At 36.9% G+C, this 25397-nt stretch overlaps 2 protein-coding genes across 2 annotated transcripts; one reads left to right on the top strand and one right to left on the bottom strand.

The window, feature by feature from the left end:
• Window positions 1-5580: 5580 nt before the first annotated feature.
• On the bottom strand, window positions 5581-8768 carry LOC308695959 (uncharacterized protein; the record flags this gene model as incomplete). Its single annotated transcript, XM_081374260.1, has 7 exons — window positions 5581-5664; window positions 5719-5816; window positions 5905-5996; window positions 6105-6166; window positions 6332-6449; window positions 6844-6875; window positions 8748-8768. The coding sequence occupies 7 exons, from the start codon at window positions 8766-8768 to the stop codon at window positions 5581-5583; spliced, it is 507 nt and encodes a 168-aa protein (XP_081230386.1).
• An 11911-nt stretch (window positions 8769-20679) lies between these two features.
• On the top strand, window positions 20680-24070 carry LOC308686487 (intercellular adhesion molecule 1-like). Its single transcript, XM_081358713.1, has 3 exons — window positions 20680-21062; window positions 21530-21796; window positions 21901-24070. Exons 1-3 carry the CDS (start codon window positions 20999-21001, stop codon window positions 22254-22256), a joined length of 687 nt encoding a protein of 228 aa, XP_081214839.1. The 5' UTR covers window positions 20680-20998; the 3' UTR covers window positions 22257-24070.
• Window positions 24071-25397: the final 1327 nt, after the last annotated feature.

Below are 25397 nucleotides of genomic sequence, written 5' to 3'. Positions count from 1 at the left end.
CGTACCTACCCCGAAGTGACCAAATAAAATAAAATTCTGTATCAAAATTTATAAGGAAAGACCAGTACTTTGTTTAGGCTTGGGTTGTAGGGAATTACAAACCTGCACATATATTCAAACGCACATAACTAGGCCTACAGATGGTGGACAACCAGAATGAGACTTTTACCGCCGCCGTTCCCGCGGCGGCAAAATTGGGATGTGTATTTGCTGCCTTTTACCGCTGAGTGGCGCTGTAATCACAGACTTTGAAAAGTGTCAGTTTATTCTCTTTATGACGTAATCTGCCGCGGCAGTAATCTGAGCTGAGGTCACAGATAAATTCAAGATAAATATTGTGGTTTAAAATATTTAAACAAAGTAGACACACGTTAACATTGTGTGCCCAGTTTTTCTATAATTTAGAAAGGCTATATGTCAATAGGTTACTTGTCATTTTCTTCGTGTTATTTTAATGTGTTTGTAGATTTATTAACTGACACATAACAGTGAAATAAATTAAAATAATTTACCGTGAAATTAAAACATTTTCAGGACTTGCAGTTACTAACCGATGTTAGTCGGTTTAAGCATTCTTTGTTATATTCAGAACTAAATAGCCTTACATGTTACAAACTTTTAAAAAAGAGAAAATAGTAGGCTAGACGTTGGCTATTCAGACGATAGCTCTGTGGTCAATGCATTAACAAGAGCCTCTCGGAGCTTCGAACGATCTGAGATCGAATCTCAGTGTAGCCGACAGTGTTTATGTTTTTCCGTTCTTGATGCTTAAATATGCATCTGTTTATTAAAGTCAATCATCTTGTTTAATTATCAATTGTACATTACAACATAAATTTGCTACATTCCCGCTGCAAAGACGACACATCTAATGAAGAAAGACTGTCAGCCGATTGCACCAGAAAATGAAGATGATGAAGCTCGTCTTTAATCTGCTAAATTATTTTTTGTGTGTGTGTGCGTGTGTGAATCATTCACGAGATTGAGATGACTGAAAGTGATACCCGGCCATATCAACGGAAGACATTTTTCAAAACAGATCGAACAAATCATAAAAAATACTTTCAATACACTATTGCTTTCAATTAAAAAATAAACAATGAAAATGTAAAAGAAAAAGAAAATTAATTAAGTTTGAAAACCCATCGCACATTTTAAGATATGAATAAAGTGTCAGGACAGTTTATTTATTTAAACAGGGTTGCATGATAGAGTTTATTCCCTTTGTGATGCAAAATAAGAAACACAGAATCTTAGGCCTATTCTTACAACATTTTAAATTTCTATTGTCAAAGAAATTGCAGCTAAATTAAAAAATTAAAACGGTACAAAACGAAAAAAGTTCAAAGCAACATAAATTAAGAACAGGCGTTTTTCTTTGCCTCTCTCGCGCTGGATATTTTTTTAGTAAGTTTGGTCTCCCTCACTGCGCGCGGCGGGTCTTTCTCGAAATTAAGCATTTCAGCGTAAAAAAACACCATACAGCTGATAATACTGTAGGCTATATGTCGCTGTGTGTCATCCACACAAATCACGAAAGAAAAAACTGTAACAAATAGCTTTTGTTCCTTCAAAGATACAACATGCCTTGCTGAATTCACCTCACAATAAAACGAGGTGGGTCGCGAATTAAAGAGCTCTGTATCTGCTAAATTGAAATTGTTTGTGGAAAACCTTTAAATACAATCAATAAAACTACAATATATAATTTAATAAGATATAGGGCCTACTGTACATAGGCTATGGACTTTTGGAGATTTTGAGATTAATCCTTAAGAGAATTTTGCCTTTGCCTGCTCATCAGGCTGGCTCCGACACTCTCCATATGAAAGACGGAACATTAACACCTCTGTCCTGCACCCCCACGATAAAGCAACTATTGCCTTCTCCAAACCCCCCACAGGCTAGCTGAGTTTGCAAAACAAAACAAAGAGTTTGCCACTCGTCGTGCCAAACACTTTATTATAAACTTCAATATTTCATTCAAAACAATCTCAAAACGCTTTGAGACATTTTGAAAAGCCGTGGATGCATTACTGCCACTGGAACCATGAACGCAACAGAATACTGGTTCTGATTTTATTGTTTGTCGTTTAAAACGTCATATATATATAAATTATTATAGGCTACAGAAGTCATTGTATAATATTTGTTCCTTAGTGTAAAATGGAAATGCATGGCGATTTTATTTTGTAAATAGGCTATAAGCAAAAAACTATGTTTTAGAACTAGACAAATCTCTCTGCATCAACAATAGACTATAAAATGCATTAATAGGCTAATATAAAAACACCAGTAGTCTAAGTTAGTTCGGGATTCGAACCCGTGTCATCTAAATGATCGTAACGTACGTTCAACCACTCGGCCACGATTCACTCGTTGCGACATGGCCTAACGTTCCAGTGTGTGTTCGCTCACACGAGCGAGAAGCGCTCTTCATTCAAATGAACGCGCCGCCGCGTTTGTCGAACACTAATTCAACATGCCAGAATAAAACTTGGCTTTAGAACAATGCATAGCGACACTCGTCGTGGTGTGCCAAAAAATTACAATAATTTAGTTTAATTTATTTCAGTGTTAATGTTTGAGTTAAAAAAATCCTCTACAAATTAAATTAACCCAAAGTCGGATATAAGAGTCCTTTATAGGCTAAGTAAAAAAGCAAAGGGCTTACAGTCTTAACATTTAGGCTACTTTGCTTAAATTCGATACATTTATTTTCAGTAGGGCCCAATACATTTGTAGGGATGTAATTCCAGTATGCTTTACCAACGCTATGTATTCAATTAAAGTTCCAAGAGGTCTGGTCTCTATATTTCCTTCCCAGCTGACACCAAGTGCACAGCAAAAATCACAACTTGTGCTTGCTGCGAACGCAAGTTATTTGAGGTGTCTCAACTGTACACAGTCTACCCTACAGTGTGAATTCGTTACAAGGTTTCATTTAATTACATTAACGTGCAGCAATTTGTACAAATAGAGTCTATAGGCCTACTATACTGTTGTAGACATTAAATAATCTCATTTAGTATCATATTTGTTAAAATATTATAATGTTATTTTTTTCCATCTATGTTGAATATGAAAAGTGAACAGCACGAGTAAGATAAGATGCATTATATCGAGAGATGGATATGGAGTGGGTCAGACATGATTTTGACCACTTCATTAAGTTTTATTTAGTAGAAAAACTTTTTTTTAAAGTGAATTTCGTTTTCTATAAATTGTATCTTAATTTTAATCATTTTTTCATCACCCAATTGTCTGGATTCAATAAGTAAGAGAAGCAAACAGACACTAATCATAGAGGCGCCCGCGAGGTCACTTGCATTGCACGTCAGCTGGAGCGCATCTCATCCTCCTAATTTAACGAAACTCAGCGTATGCCTCACACAGACATGATAAATACATCAAATACACAAAGCTTGAAATGTCTTCAAACGAAATAATTCAAAACGAAAAAGAAAAAGGCTACTCTCTGATTATGTCTTTGTGCATTTCTCTCTAGGTGCGTTCACTACAAATATGGCGATGGTCAACTTCATCTTTGCAGTCGACACTGTCAGAAAACACTAGTTTATTGATAAAAATCATATGAAGACAAGGCATATATTAAGTTATTTTAGCTGTTATGAGAAAAATAAATCTAACTAAACCTAAAATCTAAATCTAATAAATAAAAATAAAAAATATTAACGCCAATTCAACATGCCAGAATAAACCTGATTTTTGAACAATGCGTAACGCCACTCGGCCTGGTGTGCCAAAACACTACATTTTAAACTTCAATGTTTAATTTAAAACAATCTCAAATCGCTTTGTGAAATTTTTTTAAAGCAGTAGCCTAGCCTATATACATTAAGGGCATTGAAACCAGGATCTTAACTAAAACGTGTTCCGCGTAATCTCTCAAAAATTATGCCACACTACTCCATGTAATTTTTTTTTTTTTTCGCTCACGAGAGCTCTTCGCTTATCTAATTCCTCAATAGAATAGTAAAAATATTCACTTTGAAATAATAACGACTTTGAAATGCGGCTGGTTTATTTTCGCCGCGGTAATTTCGCCGCGGCGGCTGGCGCGGCGGTAATAGGCATTCTGGTTGTCCACCATCTGTATAGAACCAATTCTTAATGCGCATGTGAACGCCATCAGCATTTATCACAGGTTCGCGTTTAAAGTCTGTGTAGAGAGAATGGTGTCGTCTTAGCGGCCCCTAATTTAATAACAAATGATCGTTGTGACGGAAGCGAATCAATCAAAACTAACTTTAGCTGGAAAATAACTTTATTAAAGAACCGCTATAAAGCCAAAACAATCTCTGTTACCTTAAATTATACGCTTATCTCTGTAAAGCTGCTTTGAAACAATCTTGTTAAAAGCGCTATATAAATGACTTGACTTGACATGAAACAGCGCTGATATTCTCAACATATTGACACAAAAAACAGGCGAAACATTGTTCCAAGAACAAACTAGTCAGAAGACATTTCACTCCACAACTTATGAATTAACTGTTGTAAAACTGTAGTAAAACTTTGTTTGGCAGAAATGTGCCTGTATATATTCATATTAAAAATGCTGTTATATTAAAGTCCGCATGAACCGGAAGTTGCAAACGACTTTTCTCCAGTGTTGTGACATATTTCCCAGTGAAAAGGAATATTGAACAGAGGGCAGGGTTTTACTCTAGCGAGGACCAGTATACTCCTGTATACACTGCTGGAATTCGGAAGAATCCGGGAGTATACTGGCCGGATAGCTCAAATTCCATGGGTCTGTATATATCCGTATACATCCGAAATGATACCAAATCGGATGTATGTTGTGGACGTATACTCCCGTGCTACAGCCATTTGTTGCCATGGCAAGTAATCCCTCAAAGGTTTTTTCAAGAGAACATTTTCACACCTTTGTGCACCTTTTGGCCTTCCCCCCTATTGGTCCTTTTCTTTTAAAACCACTCCCATTACCCAGACCACTATTGGAGGACAGGATACATTGAAAACCCAGGAAAGTGATTTGATTGGTTACTTTTAGAACATAAATTTTAATACATTCAAATATAATTTTAAAAACACACACAAAGAACAATGAGAAAGTCTGACATTTTTATTAAGGTAAATAAAACATTACAAAGAGCATTATAAACAAGCATTAAAAAGGAATGGGGGAACAAAAATATTTGAGCGGATGAAAATTTAAAGGAACAAAAACAAATATAACATGAACATTATAAACATACATTAAAATGAATGGGGAAAAAGAAATGTTAACAAAGGTGTAAAGGAATAAAATACAAAACGTGGAGATCAGCAACATGCACATCAAAAAGGAACAAATATACAAAGTATACAATATAAAACAATTTAAAATCAATAAATAAATATAGAAATTAAAGTGTATATATGTAAATATTAATTTTTTTCAAACTGCCATGATGCACTGGTGGTGTGACGTAGCGTGGGTCAGCCTCTAGTCTGGTTTGTAGTACCTGGCAGAGAGCAGATAACTCTGTGGTTCTGTTTGGTGGAGACCTCACCATCCACACTGGCCTTCCATCAACAATAGCATCTTCATCAGACATCAGTTCTATTGTTGCAGTCTTCCACAGTTCCCTTTATGTGTTGGGTTTGTACAACACTGGACATGGTCTCCAGCAACTGCAAAACATGACAGTAATTTAACCACTAAAACACAGAGAGGAGGACAGTTACATTCTTTGCAGTGTTCTTCATAGTGTTTCTTTTCTTGGCCTTTTCAGGCTGAGCCAAAGAATACTTCCTCCGCAAAGTCTCAAAATACGTCTTGCAACCTGTTAAATTAATCATAAATAAATGTAATGCCAATAAAACTAAGTAAAACAGAGGACATTAAAATGATTACAACATCTTTAAGATTACCTTTTGCACATTCAGGGTCAACGTCTGTAAAAGTTGTCCTTAATTCTTTGAAGAGATAAGTGGTCACAGCCAGGTTATGTGATGAATTTATTCTGGGGGAAAAAGTTGCAGGCATCATTAATGAAATTCAGTTTTAGTATTTCAAATCCATATAGTGGTAGATTAAACTAACATTTACAGTATACAATACGCAGTCTTACCCGGTTTGTGGATCGTATTTGTGTGGGTTGTTCTCTGAATTATGGAGGCGCTTTACGGGTTCCTGTAAAGTTTGAAATTAAAAAGCGTTTAAATGGATTCACAATCTGCAAGAACCTCAAAAGTGAATTTTCAGTTTGAATAAGTTGGCCATCACAGTAAACATAAGAGACAAAACATATCAGTTCATAAGTCTTTAAGATGTCACTCAGCGCCTCTGATATCTTACCGGTTCGTGCCGCCTTCTGCCTATACAAGGCCACCAGTGCAGGTGTGTGTTGGTCAAGCACAGCATAGAACTGGTTCCGTATGTTGACGTTTGTGATGCGTTGGAACTCAGCACAAAGCTACAAAAACAAACAAAAATAATTATATAAAAAGACTAATACTCGATTTGCAACAGAAAACACATTTGTGATGCAACATGTTCCGTTAAAATACATTGTTGAGCAACATGGTCACATACAAAGTGATAGTTCTTACACACAGTGAATAGTGGCATTTGCTGTTCCATTTGAATGTGATACATATTAAAAATTTGGCAGTGAAATATGTGTGAAGAGTGGCAGAAAAGAGAAGTGAGTCTGTTTTACCTGTGATTCAATCCGAAGAGCCGGCCATTTCCCCAAGAAGTCCTTCACCTGCACAGATAAAACAATCAATATGAAACCAGTCAAATTATGCAATCAACCTCTTTAATGACAAATTAATGATACAGAATTTCAAGTGAATGTAACTTACCGATAAAGTTGCTCTCTGGTGACAATGTAGGTCTGCACATGCACACAAAAACAGACAGCAAGAGATTTAATTTTTAAGAGACGTTTGATTGATGCTAATGAATTTGGCTCCAAATAAAAGAAATGGTGAAAAATAGTTACAGACTAAATTAACATTTGAGTCACCTTGATTTTGGGGATGCTCACTGCACTCCTTCCACTTAAACCTATAATGAAAAGACATTTGTAAAGGGTTTAATAAAAACTTGCATAGTTCATTCGGTAACTATTATGTCCATAACCTTAACTTTGTTTGAGTAAAAGTTAACGTAACTGCTAACGTTAGCCACTAGCTCATTTGGGTGCATCAGCATGTAGATAACATCACATTGTACTTGCCAGAGCAGGGCGCTTAACACAAACAGCAGCAACACACTCAAAAACAGAAGGACTATCGCTTGCTGAAAAGAGTTATTGACTAACGTTAACATTATTGCCCTGCCACGACATTAACAGTACACAGGATATTATCTGTAACTAGCAGGCGGACTGACGGCAATCGCGCCCGCGGCACCGCGCTTGCAACTTAAAAATAGCCTCGTCTAAGTCAAATATCACGTGTAATATGATATTCTTACAATATTACAACAAGCAAAGTAGTTTTGAAGTGTTTTGGTTTACTTACAAGTTGTTTCATTCTTGATACACGTCGCTCAAGAGGGTAGCCATCTTGGACAGATTTTTCAGGTAACGTCAGCTGCGCGTCATGACGTCATATCACGTGATCGACAGTACACTTTAAAATAGTGAGTAAACCAGCGGTGTTCACTCAGAAACGCTGAGGCACACAAACATAAAAATACATAGGCTATTTGTTCATAGACATTAATAGTTTAAAGGTGGATTAAATCAGCAAGAGATTTTAACTGTAGTGACCTCGGTCTTCAATTCAGTGGAGTAGAAAAGCTCAGGTTCCTTCTACCTTTTGAATAAATATCAAGTCACCTTTATTTATACAGTGCTTTTTACAATACAGATTGTTTCAAAGTAGCTTTACAGAGATAACAGGAAAGTAATGCAAGACAGTTTGTTTCCAGAAGAAAATAGCTTCACAGTCCAGCTTAAGTCAGTTCAGTGGTGATTCATTTTGTTGTATAAATAAATAAATAAATTTAAATGTGGATATATATAGCCACTTTGGAGAAAACCGTGATGTCATCGTCCAGCTCAGCTCAGATCTCATATAATAGTGTCAACGCAGGCAGATCAATAATATTGTTGAATATTAAATTAAATTTCCCCAACTAAGCAAGCTAAAAGCCAATTGTAAAAAAGGTGACAATTGTTGTTGTCTGCAATTTGTAAAACTTCACAATAAAATTTGAGATATTCTGAAATGTTTGGTTCATTTTTCTTTATTTGTTCCATTAAATTTATTGCTGGGAAAAAAATTAATCGCGATTAATCGCATCCAAAATAAAAGTTTGTGTTTGCATAATATATGTGGGTGTACTGTATATAATTATTTTGTATATATAAATACACACATATGCATGTATATATTTAAGATTTTTTTTTTTTTTTTATATTTATATATAATATAAATTGTGTATAAATGTATATACAGTATATACATGCAGATATTTCTTAATTAAATACATGCATATGTGTGTATTTACAGAATAATTATACACAGTACACACACATATATTATGCAAACACAAACTTTTATTTTGGATGCGATTAATTTTTTCCCAGCACTAATTAAATTCCTTTGTTTATTTCATTAAATATTCAGATGTTTTTGTGAACGTATATGTTCAGACTGGGTGTTTATTTTGTCCTGTTTTTATAAAAAATATTTGATTAAGAGACTTTTTTTCATGCAGTGGTTTTAAGGCCCTGACACAGGCGACGTGAGCCAACCCTAGAGTCGGCTTTAGTCATTGCTAGTTCTTTGACGTCGGTTTTGTGTTTCAGGTCCTTAAGAATTTATTTATTTTTCTGTACAAAAAGCTTGTTTGCTTTAGCCTATAGTAATCCAGAGATCATTCTCAACCCTGAAGTCCTCCCTGGCCACCCCTCCCTCTGAGAACAGCCAGCACCTTTAGTGTCAGTCATTAACATATGAAATGTCTTCACACCTAACAGTTGTCAGTCCTCTCACACAGGCCCGGATTGGGTAATCGGGAGAATCGGGAGAATTCCCGGTGGGCCGCTTCACTTTTGGGCCGGTCGAGGATTTTTTTTTTTTTTTTTTTTTCTTCACATTTCAATGTCACGTTAGTAACATTACACGTTCCGCCTTCTGATACTGCAGCGCGCAGTCTCTGCATGGGTTGTACCATGTGAGGGAGTTCTCCCCTCCCCTACTACAGAGTTGGTTGGGTCCACAGCCAGTCTTTTCCAAAACGTTTTTAGGTAGGCTACTGCGGCCGCGGGCCCGCGGCATCGCCGGCGCCTACCGATAGCTGGGCCGGCCCTACCGTAACGGTACGCGTCAGGGAGGATGGATGGGAGGAAGAGGCCAGGAGGTATGGAAGCTTGTTTCCGCCACAGAATAAAACATTTTAAAAGATAATTGCGACTTTTTATCTCACAATTGCGAGTTTACATCTCGGAATACATCAGAATTGCGTGAAATAAAGTCTCAATTGCGTGTTATAAAGTCAGAATTGCGAGATATAAAGTCAGAATTGCCTGAAATAAAGTTGCAATTGCGTGTTATAAAGTTAGCTTTGCGAGATGGTCAGAATTGCGTGATATTAAGTCGCTTGCGTGTTATAAAGTCAGAATTGCGAGATATAAAGTCAGAATTGCCTGAAATAAAGTTGCAATTGCGTGTTATAAAGTCAGCATTGCGAGATGGTCAAAATTGTGAGATATAAAGTCGCAATTGCGTGTTATAAAGTCAGAATTGTGTGAATTAAAGTCGCAATTGCTTCTTATAGTCAGAAATTGCAAGATATAAAGTCAGAACTGCGTGAAATAAAGTTGCAATTGCTTCTTTTTAAAGTCAGAAATTTAGAATTGCAAGATATAGTCAGAATTGTGTGATATAAAGTCGCAATTGCTTCTTATAATGTCTAAGTGAATTATTATTTAACCTTTACATTATTTCTTGAACTATAGTATTAATACAAACTACACAATAGTAATAGCAATAGTAATATCATCCAAGTGGATGCTGCACACTGGTGGTGGTTGAGGAGAGACCCCTGATATGATTGTAAAGCGCTTTGGGTGTACAGTAGTACATATGAAAGCGCTATATAAATGCCTCATTCATTCATTCATTCATTCATTCATTCAGCTGAACTGTTGCTTCATTTATCCAAATTGGAAAAAGTGCTAATTTGGAATTCCACCATGGAAAAAGTGGGCCGGTCTTGGGCCTGAACTCCAGGGCTGAAAAGTGGCCCCACTCCGGCCCTGCTCTCACACCCAGCATTTCAGCTGTATATGTCCGTGAAATTTCACGGATTCCTGTATATGTCCGCATATGTGAGGTTTCCGGGTTTATCTGGAAATATACTGTTCCATGTTACTCTGATCCGCTTTTTCCCGCATACATCCGGCAAACATCAAATTACACAGGAGTTTACCATGCCCGTATTTTGCCGGATTTGAGTCTTTTCATGCAGTGTTAATTAAAGATTACGACGGCAAACAATTTTTTTCTGTGTATTAACTTGCATGGATTCATTTTTCACTACAAGACTAGTTATATGCGCTAACAAAGTAAATAGGGTCAATTTTGATTTCAGTTGGACTTTAATATAGTATAAATGTATTAAATGTTATGCAGTAATGTTTTTGTTTAGAAGTTATGGCAGTTTATTTTTTATTTTTTTTTTGCATTTATATTTATACTAAATGTTTGAGCTACTGTTTTTGATAACACACAATAGGTTTATAGAAAATCAACAAAAAAATATCAATAAATAGGCTACGTTCATAATTTTTCAGGAATTGTTGATTTTTTTTTGCTTGTAAGTCTGACCCAGAATATCAAGAAATTTTATTATTTCGCATATGATGGTGAAAAGTAAAAAAAAGCACCACCATGTTAAATGTGTATGATAAATATTTTTGAGAATAACAAACAAAAATCCCTTCTAGATTATTTTATCCCTTGAGGTAGCCCTCGCACAGAAAAAGGTTGGACCCTGGTATATAGTAACTATATGTTTTTTAATTACAAGTTTGTGTAATTTGGGGTTTCTGTAGCCAGTGACATTTCATTATTTGTATTTTATGGCATTGTACATTTTTTGTTTTTATTTGAAGGCTGAGGCTTCATTAATAAACACAACCCCAATTATCATCATTGTTTTGAGATGTTACTTGCTGTGAATACCTTGTCTGATAGGCTACAGTATTGTGGCATAGTATCAGGACATCCTGGCTAGTGTCTGTTGCACACGGCTAGAGGCGAATGGCCGGATGATGGGCCTATTTGGGAGAAAATCCAGGGCTGTTTTTTAGCCACAGTCCGTCCCTGCCCAACCCTAATAGTAAATTATATTGCATTAGATGTATTAGGTGGGTAGAGGAATTTATAAATCGTTGTGTGTATAGTTTTTACCTGTTTTTAAGCATTTCTCTGTAGTGGTAATGAATGAGTAGCCATGCATGGTTTTACCTGTGGTTACCAAGTCTTACTGTCAGAATTTTTTATTTAAGCCTATAATTTAAGCCTATAAAGAATAAAATCATTCTTACAATAGCTATGAGGATGTATAATTTATATATTTGTACACAACTGTAAATAAGTTATTTATTATGGTCTTATAAATGTGCATACTGTTGGGTACCACATTTCCAAGTAAATACAATGCTTTTTTAGGTTTACTTTAGCTTTTTTATTAATACGGTTATGTTTCAATAAGTAATAAATAATGTTTCAATAAATCAGCTAAACCCACCGGCCCTCTTCAACTTTTAGATTTAATAATCCGGCACTCGAATGAAGCTAATTGAACAGCCCTGCTCTATGAAGTCCCGCTCTCAAAGGTTGAGAAGCTGGAGAGACTGGTCAGCTCATATATAAGGAAGTGGCTTGGCCTTCCCAGGTGCCTCAGCAGAATTGGGCTCTACGGCAAAGGGATGTTACACCTGCCCATTTCCAGTCTGACAGAGGAGTACAAGTGCGCCAAAGTCAGACTGGAGATAATGCTGCTGGATTTGTGTGATACATTCATAGCCCAAGCTGCCCCCCTACTGGCCACTGGGAGGAAGTGGACCCCATTGGCTGCTACTGAGCAGGCAAAGGCAGCACTCAGACACAAGGACATCGTGGGCCGAGCGCAGAAGGGGAGGAGTGGTCTTGGCCTTGGGGCCAGTACACCAGCGTGGAGCAAGGCCTCTACATCTCAGAGACGTAAGCTGGTGGTCCAGGAGGTACGTCGGGAAGCAAGGACAGTGGATGGCATGGAAAGGAGTGGAGAAGAGGAAGATCTTCTGGAATGAGTTGTGGGAGATTTAGGCATTCAGGGCAAGTTTTACCATCAGAGCTGCCTACGATGTCCCCCGTAAACCTTAGCCAGTGGTATATCGAAGACCCCACGTGCCCTCTATGCCCAAGTCCAGCAACACTGAAGCACATCTTAGTGGGATGCAAGACCAGCCTCACCCAAGGCCGTTATACCTGGCGGCACAACCAGGTGTTAAAGAGTCTTGCAGCAGTGCTAGAAAGTCGACGGACAAGTGTGAATGCCCTTCCTCTCCCGTCCTCCCGGTGGCAGCCGACACCATTTGTTCGGGAAGGCGAGGGTCAAGCCAGCCTCACCACCACAAGACCAGACACTGGCCAGCTGGGCAGAGCACGGGACTGGAAGCTGCTGGCAGACTTGGACAAGAAACTCGTCTTCCCAGCTGAGATCACAGCTACAAACCAGCAACCAGACCTTGTTCTATGGTCAGCCTCACTCAAGCTTGTTTACATTATCGAGCTCACTGTGCCCTGGGAAGGTGCAGTGGAGGAGGCTTACAAACGGAAAAGGCTGAGGTACGCTGAACTTGCAGCCGATGCCCAACAACAAGGCTGGAAAGCAAACATACGCCCAGTGGAAGTAGGTTGCATAGGGTTCATAGCCACCTCAACATCCAGGCTACTCAGGGAGATGGGAGTGCGAGGGAAGGCCCATCGACATGCAGTCAAAGACCTCTCCAGGGCTGAGCTTGATAAATATTTCAGATATGCTTTACTATGCACTAATAAATGCCTTAGTTTGAACTTATGTGTGCAAAATTCAGAATTAATTGAATGTGATAGAGAATCAAATAGAGAGTCTTTAGACCTATACGTGTTGTAGCCATTATATAAGCGCATTTAGTTTCATATTTGTTACAATATTATAATGTTATTTTTTCTCCATCTATGTTGATAATGAAAAGTGAACAGCATGAGTAAGATTGGATGCGCAATATATCGGGAGACCACCACCACTTCATTAAGTTTTGTTTTGTAGGTAGCATTTCTTTAAAGTGAATTTCGTTTTGTATAAATTGTATCTTAATTTTAATATTTTTTTCATCAACCAGTTGCATGGATTTGATAAATAAGAAGCAAATATAGCAGGCAATATAATCATGAACACTGTCAGAAATAAGGGTACAGTAGGAGTCAGTCCATTTCTGTCCCCCAAGGTACAATCTACACTCACGTACCCCATATTATTGGACCTCAAGGTACATATATGTACCTTTTTTGAGGGTCAAAAAGCATTAAAGGTACATATATGTACCGTTTCTTTTAAAGGTTAAGGTACAATAGTGTACCCTTGAGGGTAAAGCCCCAGTGACAAGCCATTGTACCCCTAAAGGTACAATTATGTACTTTATTTTCTGAGAGCGCATGGAGGCCCCGGCGCGGTCACTTACATTGCACGTTAACTGGAGCGCATCTCATCCTAACTTCACCGAAACTCATATGCCTCACAGACATGAGAAATACATCAAATACACAAAGCTTGAAATGTCTTTAAACTAAATAATTAAAAACGAAAAGAAAAGGCTACTCTCTGATTATGTAATCCATTATGTGCATTTCTCTGTATAAGCGGGTTCACTATGGATATTGCGATCGTTAACTTCATCTTTGCAACCCACACTTTATTAGAGTTAATAAACACTAGTTTATTCTCACCACCTGCGTTTGGTGACTTGCTTCCTTATGCCACATTTGTGTTTTGTTTTTATTTTGTGTTCAATGTCATGATATTTTTTTTACTTTTTTTTTTTTACTTTGCTTACCTGTGAAAAAAGAGTTAACATTTAAATTAGCAAATCCTAAATAAGTGGGCTATAATTAATTAATCACCTTTTATTAATATACTCATAGACTATCAAACTCAACTTGATCCACTACACTACACTAACTTATTTCTAAACTAATTTCTAATTAAAAAGAAATATAAGAAGACCTTACTTTTATTACTTACCTTTTGTCATTCGCAAGAATCTCCTTCACCTGAATAATTGTTCTGTGTATTGTATTGTCGTGTAGTAAAGTGCCGGCTTTTTCTATCAATGTCTCCAGTCTAAATTTATATTTCTTCCCCCACTCTGTGTGAACCTACAACTCCAGTAGTATTGCATTTCAGTATACACAGGTGCATGAATTTAAGAGATTACAGATCACTTCCCACATCATTGTGTTTATCTTAGGAAATCCCAAAAATCATATTTGGAAAAGTCTTCCATAAGTCTCCATGTAATTTTTATTTTCCAAATAAGAAAGAAAATTAAATGCGGGTGTGGGACAACATAAAGATCCTATCCCATTAACCCTCTGGTATTCTGTTCAACAGAGTTGAGTTTGTAGCAAAAATGTACGGTCCTTGTATTATTTTATTCTATGCTTCGTATTTTCCCCACATTAACGTGCATTTGGGAATATGGACGAAACTTCTGCTGTTGAACTGATTTAGCAACTTAAAAGCATACACCAACAACACGAGAATGAACCAATAATTCTAAATATGCAAATTGATGTTTGAGGTTTCAAAACCAAACTGTTGGCTATATCATTTCTATCAAAGATGTGGCCAAACATTACAGATTAAGTGCAATTAAACATGAGATAAACAATGGTTTGCTCTTTGATGTTAAGAGTAACAACAATCGTCAGGTTTCTGGCGCCCTCTGCTGGCATATTATAATACATAATATAGGCTACATAAGTTCATTGTTTATACATTTTTTCATGTATTTTAATAGTGTTGAAATTTTAATAGTTGTTGAATAAAACAATATGTTTAATCACTTTTGATACTTTATTTGAACCAATTATTATTGCCTCATTTGTTATATGTATTTAAGTCATACTAAAGGCTATTGTTCACTTAGATCTATCTTTATTACCAAAAAATATATAAATAAATAAAAAATAATTGGTACCGACAGCCCTAGTTAAAACATTTGAAAATGCACCTACATTGTTTTGCATTTTGTGACAGACTATTTTCCTGTCTTATATTTTGTCATTTATAATTTCTTGAAAATAATAGGCTATTAAAATACTTTCTTGTCACCTTTTCCTGAAAACAATATTGCGAATAGTTTCATGTTGTGTATTCAGCCATATGGTCAACTGTGTTAAAGGTAGGGTAGGTAATCCTGTTCAGAAACCTTTTTTTATATACTGGGTGAAATGGTCCTTCCATTCTGATAGTAGTCAATACTTTATGTGTTCAGAAAAAGGAATGAAAAAAATCTGACCTCTAGCAGCTGTAGGACAGTAAAAACTCTGACCAATCACTGCCATTCGGTGCGAATGTAAAGAACCAATCAGATGCTTTCATGTCTCAAGTTGTTGTTTATGACATAAAATTACAACTAGCCTATGATGGTGTATAATTTGCATAGTCCTCATCTCCAGGAGAAAGTGAGTGAATTTTTTTTAATTATTATTATTATGTTTGCAAACAATTCAGAGATGACATAAATGACATACAAAACTGTTTGTATCAATTTATATCAATGATATATTCAGTGTCATCAGAACCAGCCTGATATCACGGCAATTCGTACGAACTCTACGAGGTGGCTAATTCATACGAATTCATACGACCTCACTCATACAAATTAGTACGATTTTTTCTAAATCGTACATATTTTATGAATTGCCCAATTCGTATGAATTCTTGAAGAAAACAGGCCATTAGCAGTGCATGTGATTGGCCAATTCATGAAAGTAATTTTACACCTATGAACAGGTGACTCAGGGCAGCTAATCCTCATAATTCATTTTAAAAATAGATGGTGGGAGAGTTCTTACAAATGTACTTATAAATGCAAGTAGAATAAATCATTGATTCTTGAGATAAGGGAAAAAAGTACTTTTGAAAAGTGACAAACAAAAATCTTTTAAATCTTTTAACAAAAAAAAGATGTTTCTCCGTCTGACACATGAAAATTAGTTTTTTTTGTGTGTTTGATCAATTCAATAACACTGTAAAGTCTTTAAGTGTATAGAAATGGTGTGATTTAGCAAAGTTAAGTGATACATTGCATTATATACACTTTTAATATTATTTTACATTGTTTTGGAATAAGCCATTTTAAATTACCTTCATTTAGTTTACTATTTTTTTTATTTTTAATTTATACAATCAGTGGTTTTGTGCACACAAAACACTGATGCATGTAGATAAGTTGGTGTTTTAATGTATGAACACACTCAATTGAACAAAAGAAACAATTTTTTTTATAAAAAATGAAAAACCTCCATCTTACGGTGTTGACACACAATTGACGGTGTTGACACACAATCGACGGTGTTGACAAACTAATCGAGAATCAAACTGATTAAAGATATTTACCTAGTTTTGACATGGCAAAGGGAGTGTCACTGTGACACCAGTCTTGGACTTTGTTTTGTCTTCTGTGTTTGTGCTTGTGTTTCCTTGTTAATCGGTTTCACCATGTGCACCTGTTGTCACTTCTGTTGTCGGTTCTAGTCTATACTGCTTGCTAAGTTTGGTACGTGTCTTGTTCGTCAATAAATAGAATTTAAGCCTGATCCGTCTTCCTGGTCTTCCTGGACGTGCCTCATGCAGCCAAAGCGTGACAGAAGAACCGACCATACCCAAAAAGTTGGTAATTATATACTGACTGAATTAAGGAGAAAATAGGCGTTCTCCGTACCCTACTGAATCCTGCAGATCGGCTTGTAACTGGGTGGACAGAGGCATTGTGAAACACTGAAACAGTTGAAGCAAATGTGCCGTATTGTGTCGAGGCTTCGAAACAGGCTTGAAGCCTGAGCTTCTTCAAGTCATGCCTGCCCAGGCTGAGCTTCAAGCAACGCCTGAGCCTTTGTCTCTGGCCAAGATGGCCACCGCCACGTCTGAGAATCCGTCTCCGGCCAAGATGGCCACCGCCACGTCTGAGAATCCGTCTCCGGCCAAGATGGCCGCTGCCATGCCTGAGGTCTCGTCTCAGGCCACACCTGAGAATCCGTCTCTGGCAAAGATGGCCACCGCCTCGCCGCCCAAGCCCTCAGTGGAGATGGTCGCCACTACGCCTGAGTCGGTTCCTGAGCCTGAATTCCCACCCAACCTCCCTCTCCCGCATCCTACCATCATCTAGCAGCCATCCTCATCTCCTCTGCCTCCTGTCAGCCCCATCACTCGCCCTCTACACACCACTGGAATGGTGGGCTCACTGAGGAGCTTCCAGTCCTCAGCACCATCTTGGACAGTGGATGCCTGGGATCCGACTTCAGCCACCGTGTCCAGGGTTCCACATCTGCCCATCAGTCCACTAGCTCACCCTTGGCTCCTACCTCCTTCATCTCCGCTGTGGCCCATCAGTTCACCAGTTCCACCAGGATTCCTCGTCCCCCCGGATCCGCCTTGGTCGCTCGTCGACCTTCAATCACCTCTAGACTGCACTTATCTGGCTTCGCCTCGTTCCTTCGTCTCCCCGGCTCCATTAGACTCCTCACTCCCTTCTACTCCTTGGTCCTCAGTCCCTCTGTCTCCACCGTGCCCTTCTGTGTCCCCGTCTACACCTCAGTTACCCGAACCAGCGGCTTCGCAGTGTCCTTCTGAACCCTCTGCTCCACCATGGCCCGGCGAACTTCCGTCTCCTCCTTGTCATCCTCCCTCATCGATTCTGCCTGCAGTCCGTCATTGCCCAAAAACCTTCTGCCCTTCAACCTCCACGAGTTTTCCCGCCGAATACACTTCCCTTCTGCCTGGACCCTCTTCTTCTCCCTGTAATCTGCCTGCCTTCTCCAGCCCTTCGCCCTCAAAAGTCTGGTCCAGAGGACTTTCTGATGGGGTGTCTATTTCATTTAGCCATCTATTCTGCATAGCTCTAGACCTTTTCTCTGCTTTTCTCCAATACTTTCTGCGGTGCCTCTTTGCTCTTCATCCTAATTCTCCTACTTGTTTTAATTTTTTGTTTTGGGCCCTGTCCTTCCATCTGTCTCTCCTTTTCTAACTGGTCTCTTCTGCTTTCTGGGTTAGTAGCCGCGTTTCCATTACCCTTCAAATTGCGCAAATTGAAAATACGCCCAATGAAAACACGTCAATTTCGCAATAACTCTCATTTATTTCAAAAAAGTTTTTACGCTCGCATGGGGTGTTTTTTTTGGGCAATTCAAAAAAGAAATATTTCGCAAAACTGCAATGGAACCCTTTTTTTTTGCGCATTTACAGTCACCCGACGTAGAGGACACAGTATGTTTAGACAGAATACGAGACAGATTTCTTTATTAAATTCATAAAAGACAAAAGAATTACAGGAATACTGGATTCTAAGCCTCAAATAAGTGCCACAATCAAGATCTGAAGCAGAAATGAGGGAGAAACAACCAGAAATATCTTGAATGTGCCACTCACAAGTATAAGGGTCTTTCCTTGCCATTAATGACTGGATAACACACATACGTCTCCATACATTAATAATAATAATAATAATAATAATAATAATGGCTAGTGCAGTGGCTGGGATATACATAAATCTAACAATGTCTGTTGCCATGATTTTTGGAATGACTTATCGCGAGAGAAAAAAGTTTTAGTCGCATAACATCGGTTAATGGAAACTCTGTCATTTCGCAATAGTTTTTTGTCAACATTTAGAAAAAATGGCAAAAGTTTTGCGCAAATCTCTAATGGAAACGCGCCTACTGTTAATTCTTTCTCTCCTTTTTATCTGGAACTCTCTGTTTCTCTTTTTTCTTTGCTCCTCCACTGACAGTTTTTGTCTAGCCATGTCTTTCTACAGTACAGATAAAAACAATATTTTTATTAAATTTTTACAATTTTTATTAAAGCTATTCTATGGCATTTGGATATATTAACATATTTTAAGTCAATCAACATGTATACTTAGATCATATTATCATGTTATGTAGTTGTTATAAATTACTTAATGAGTATTTTGGAGCACTTTTCCACTCCGTCAGCTTACATGTTAACACCGTCAGACAAAATATCTGACGGAGTTGACGTCTGATGGAGTTGACAAAACAACATGTTTTCCCAACTAAATCATGTCTAATAAATGGTAGCCATTTTGATTTTCCTTAGTTGCCAGCTGCCACTAAACTAAACCAAAATACCAACTTTTATTTTTTGATAAAATCACTTGATTAAAATCATCCCTACTTTGAAGACAGTGTTGACACATAAGAGCTGTGACCACAGGGATTAAAAAAAAAAAATTAAACTTAGGAGACCATGTGTTGGACTGCTGCATCCATCAACAGAAAAAAAGTCAAAGGAGGTCCTCAGGGTTAAAGCTGACCAAAATATGCCTGATTTATTTCAAATTTGAAACATATCTGACGGAGTTGACATGAATTGATGACAGATTTTGAAAGGTTGTTGTTAATGTATAAAATAATGAAATGTTCACTTTAAGTATTTTGTGATATTTTATTAGGCCATCCAATTAACCTCATATTCATATTTGGGCATTTTGAGCATTTTAAAACACTTTTTTTTTTTTTTTTTTTTTGCAGTTTGATACTGTGACCTCTACAGAGGACGAGTTCATTTGCATGGCCTTTCATAGTACAGTGCCGGTATTTTATAAAATTATAAATTCGGTCGTTGTTTCATGTAGCTGTTTCCTGTTGCAGTCCTGAGTTCTGTTGTTCTGTTTTTTGACCAAGGTTTCTTGGTTGTTTTATTAAAGTAAGTGTTGCACTTGGATTCTATCTCCACTTCGTCCTTGCCTAGACGTTACAGGTATAAACATACACAAGTCTTTCATATCCAACTTTTAAAGCCTTTTTAAATTAAACAATTTATTGTTTCTTAAGGCAAATTGTAACATTGTTTTGTCCCTTATTTCAAGAATCAGTGATATACATACATACATACATACATACATACATACATACTGTAGGTAACAAATGTGTTTAATAATACAGTAGTCAACATTTGAAGTGGATCAAAGTTCTAAATGGTTTTCGAGCAATAGCCTACCCGTTCTTGTCTTAGGACAATTTTGATGAACTTTTTTGATCCACTTCAAATGTTGACTACTGTACATGCATCATAAAAGTCCAACTGAGGAGGGGCCAACAAAGGCCAACCTGGAAGCTCTGGTGGAAGGAACCCTAAACTGATCCCTAAATGTTGTGGATGAACACTTACAGTTGATGTCAGTCAGATGTTTCTGTGTTTTTCCTGTTCTATCCTGCAATTACCACAGGTGGGCGCTGTGGGCAATGAAACAGAAGCTTTTTTCAGGCCAAGGACCCCTTGGAAATTTTTTTTTAAGAGAAACTTAAGATTTTATTTATTTATTTATTTATTTTTATTTTTTGTTTGTTTGTTTGTTTGTTTGTTTGTAAAATTTCTGTGAGAGCATCAAATTATGAACCAAAAATACCACGAGCTATATCAGTGTCTCATCTACAGATTCCCTGGTTGTCTGATTAGGGTAATACTATCATTGCAAGGATTCCGGTTATTTCTAGATTTTATTTTGTTTCTGAGTATGTTTTGAAGTCATCCATTATTACGTAATGTTCCTGAGTTCAACCCAGTGGAATTTCCTCTCAAAATAGTTTATGGGTGGGGTTAGTTATTTTTTTGTTTCACTGTTGTGTTGTTCGAGCTACAGCTTCAGTCACAGACTTGCACTCTGAGTTACAGTGATAAAGTTGGATCTTATTTACAGTATTTTCTGATCAATTGGTTTTCAATATGCTTCAACATTTCTTTGGACTTTTTTATCTCTTGGCAGTTTCACAGCTTTTGAGTTTCACAGGTTTGTATGTTGACTTAATTCTTTCTTTTATTATTCCGATGCATCTGGAATGAGACTAAATATGTTTTAAAGTTTAGCTGTTACTTTATTGTGGGCTAAATTAACAGAGTTGGGAGTGGTAAATTCATTTCTATTCAGTTGACATGTTTGAGTTTGGACTAGCCGTGCCAAAAGTTGTCTTTACTGTATTAGTAAAGCTTTTTTGTTGCATATGACGATAGATGAAACCCATCTATTACATAAATGTATATATTTACATTTTTCACTAGCTATTAAGATGTCATGGTCCCAACTCTATAAAATACAAAACTCTAGAGGCCTATCGTGGACCAGTGTTCAGTTTGCAGGTCTTAATGACTCTTAGAAAATTATTTCTGTGGCTGCTTGTAATCCAATACTTTAGTGATGCTATTCTGTGCTGAATCTTCACCAGTTTTAAATCACATCCTTCTCAATGTGTTTAACAGGTTCACATGCTGATGATGAATGTCCTGTTCAGATCAACCCACAGAGAGTTGTTGTGAAGTACGGCGGTTCTGTCTCAGTCGACTGCAGCACTTCTGTCCCGCTTAGAGGGATGGTATGGGAAGCCAGTGAGGGAGGAGTGCCCATGACCAGAGACAGTCTGATCACATGGAGAGTGTCAGAACTGAGAGAATGGGACATAGAGCCATCCTGCATCATGAACTATAATAAGACACAGTGTGCAGTGAATCTCCCAGTGACTATTTACAGTGAGTTCCTCTGCTATTGATATTTTTATCTTTTATTTCTCAGAAATGTCTTATGAATGTACATTGATGACTGCAGATATCAGTGTGTAAATCTTCCTCCACAGAGACTCCAGACAGTGTGTCCATCAGCACTGTGAATCACAACGGACCAATGATGGATGGAAACCAGTATGAGCTCCAGTGTGACGTTCTCAATGTGGCTCCTGTTCAGAATCTCACTGTCAACTGGTACAAAGGACAGACTCTGGTGGATCAAACCATCTTCACTGACACCATGAAGACTCCAGTCAATAAAACATCTAAACTCCTGATCCGTCCAGACAGAGCTGATGATGGAGCTCAGTACTGGTGTGAAGCAAAGCTGGAACTGGGAGAAGAAGGACCTCGACCTCCTCCAACAGCCCCATCAAAAACACTCAATGTTGAAGTTTACTGTAGATGTACTCAGAGATTGGCATAAATACATGGAAATGTATTTAAAATACAAATACAAAATACTGTGTGAAAAAATGTATTTAAATACAAATACAGTATTTTGTATTTTGAAAATACACAAAATACACGTGAAATTGTCACAGTGAATGAAGAAACTACATAGGCCTACTGACTTTTCATTCCTAACCTCATCTCTGCCCTCTCTTTCTTTCTTTCTTTCTTTCTTTCTTTCTTTCTTTCTTTCTTTCTTTCTTTCTTGCAATTACAAATAAACGCATGCAAAATAGCAGTCATTTATATAGGCTACTTATTTCTGGTTACAATGTAGTCTATTACTTGTGGTGAACACTATTAAAAAAAATCATAATGTATGTAAAACTGTGGGAACCTTTGCTGCTATCTAGCAAAGAATATGGATGGGCCTTTAAATGTGTCTTTAAATGATAATGAGCTTTGCTCACCCCGCCCCTCTGTTCTGTGCGTACACCGTTTTTAATAATACAATAACCATAACGCGTTGTTCATTATAAACGTGGGATTATTAATTATATTGAGAACATCGTACATAGAAAACATGCCGTAATGTACCCTGAGTGTAAACAGCCGCATTCATCGTGAAGCGAGCAGCAAGCGATTTGCAAAGATTAATATAAATATTAATATAAAGGTTAATAAAACGTTACACTCACTTCAGTTATTCTTGAGGTATGCAGGAACACGAATAGCTGGTACCGATCCTTTTTTCAGGAGCAGCTTCTTAGCAAAACCAGCTTTATACTGACCCTCGTCTGTAAAGCAGTCTGGTGTGTGAAATGATTTGCGCAAACATGAAAGCATTGACGTTGATCGTGGGGAATATTCCCTTCGAAAACAAAACTCAGCCACTGCGTCTTCAGCGGTTCGGATTTAGGAACATCGAAATGACTGCTGTGTTCGTTATTACACCCAAGAACAGAACACCACAATCGCTTAGACGCCATTCTGCTCCAGCGTATCAACAATTCAGTGCTCCAGCGTATCGACAATGACCGCGCCGGTCCGCACGGACTATGATTGACAGCTCGCTCACAAGCGAGGGCGGTTCTGTGTTGAAACGCTGCTGTCAATCAACAATCATGGGAGGGGCGTCGATTTTGTGACGTCACAAAATCGAACGGCTTGATTTGAGATGGGGGAAAACATAAGAAGATTTAAAAAAAAACACTGGATGGATTTTTATCATTTTATGATGGTTGTGTACAGGCACTGCCAACACACATGTCAGTACAATCAACGTGTAAACGTGCATGTACCATTATATGACCCCTTTAAGTAATTTTATGTTTATTTTATGTAAAGTTTATTTGTTTCTATAAGTTTATTAAAATTAGAAAGTGTATCTACAATTTAAAATAAGAATTAATTTAGATTCATTTGACACTATTTACCCCTTTTTTATTAATATTTTTTATGTACAATAAAATTAAAAGATGAAGATTTTTGTGGTGTATCATTCATCAGTGCTTGTTTTTCCACTCCAACGTTCCAATAATTCCTGCCCACTAAAAGCTGCATTTTACTTTTTATAATTTACTTACCCCACAAATAGGCCTATTTATGTAAACAATTTAGAAAAAGTTCCATCAATTCAAACTCTATATCATCGCTATGATATAGTGTCATATCACCCAGCCCTAACATGCAGTAATGCTTTAAACACATTTGACAAGCTAGTTGATCAAAATCAACAACCGGTCAAGACTGATTGGCAAACGCTATTTTCCCTCTTGTCTGTGCTCTTTTATTCTTTCATGTTAACTGAAGTGAATAATGCACTCTTTTAACTTTAATCAACACTGTAAAAAATAAAATCATAAAAAAACGGTCAATGACTGTCCAGCCTGATCTCACACACGTAACGTACATATTTAGACGTAAATAAAAACGATCCAATTCGTATATATATGTACGTATTATAGTGACTTTTACGTATCATATGGACGTTATTTCAGGTTCGATACGTATCTATATTTACGTATTACAACTTAAAATACGTATAGATTCAAGGTCCATAAATGCATTTATATGACAGCCTGGTCTCATTGTTAATACGTAGTATTAACACGTAATTTTCAAAGATAGAAAACGTTCGTTTTGTACGTTTGGATAGATGCTGAAACGTATGATATGGACGTATCTGCAACAATTAAACCTAACATTATTACGTTTTTTACAGCTACAAAACGTAAAATATTTATGAATCTTTCATATCATTAAGATATCTGTATAATTTACCTTTTAGCCTACCGTTTTATAGATAAATGGAAGATCCCTTAACCCCACTCCCAAACCTAAACATAACGTTACCACTGATCTTTTTTTTTTTTTTTTTTTTAATAAGATATAGAGAAACAAAAGTCAACAAATATTACATTAACAACATGATAACATGAAACGGAAGATACACCAGAGGAGAGAAGAATAAAGAAATAAAAAAATAATAAAAAATTGGACAAAAATTACAATAATGAGGATACAAGAAAAGATAAGCAAATAAATAAAGGAGATACAAACAATTAGAGCATGATAGGATAGTATGATGCGACAAAATTTAAATTTAAAGGGGGATTTTGAAGAGAGCACAACAAGACAATGTTTTCCTTGCTTTGTTCTTCTCTGAAACAGAAAGCGTTTGAATGTATTGATGGAATTCGTTGAGAAAAACTTTGAATAATGGCTTATGACTGGAAAATTTACATTTATGAATATGAAATTTTGCTAGGAGAAGTAAAAGATTTATAAAGTAAAATTCTTTCTCAAAGTTTTTCTCCGTATTAATAAAACCAAATACAACATGTTTCCAAAATAAGGAGAAATGAGGGTACACAAAATCAATAATATACCTACAAAAGTTCTTCCAGAACATTTTGGTATAGCTACAGTCCCAAAACAAGTGTACAGTAGTTTCATCTTGTGCATTACAGAAATCACATTTTATATCAATGTCAGGTTTAATTTTTTTTAGGTAACTTTTCACTGGATAGAATCTATGAATTAATTTAAATGAGACTTCTCTGACTTTATTTACTATAAGGTATTTATGTGGCAATAACCAAACTTTTCTCCAGTCCACAATATCCACAAAATTACCAATAGGTAATTACATAAGGTTTGGTAATAATATCTT

This window comes from Scardinius erythrophthalmus (assembly GCF_964197995.2).
Source record: "Scardinius erythrophthalmus genome assembly, chromosome: 1".
Lineage (NCBI taxonomy): Eukaryota > Metazoa > Chordata > Actinopteri > Cypriniformes > Leuciscidae > Scardinius > Scardinius erythrophthalmus.
Note: the sequence above shows the minus strand (reverse complement) of the source record. Positions and strands in the feature narration are given on the sequence as shown.

What these genes read in the sequence shown, in the direction of transcription:
- LOC308686487 (XM_081358713.1), top strand. Translation starts at nt 20,999, where the DNA reads ATGCTTCAACATTTCTTTGGACTTTTTTATCTCTTGGCAGTTTCACAG. An exon ending in ACAGCTTTTGAGTTTCACAG is followed by an intron (nt 21,063 to 21,529) that starts GTTTGTATGTTG and finishes TGTGTTTAACAG; the next exon opens with GTTCACATGCTGATGATGAA. An exon ending in TCTCCCAGTGACTATTTACA is followed by an intron (nt 21,797 to 21,900) that starts GTGAGTTCCTCT and finishes CTTCCTCCACAG; the next exon opens with AGACTCCAGACAGTGTGTCC.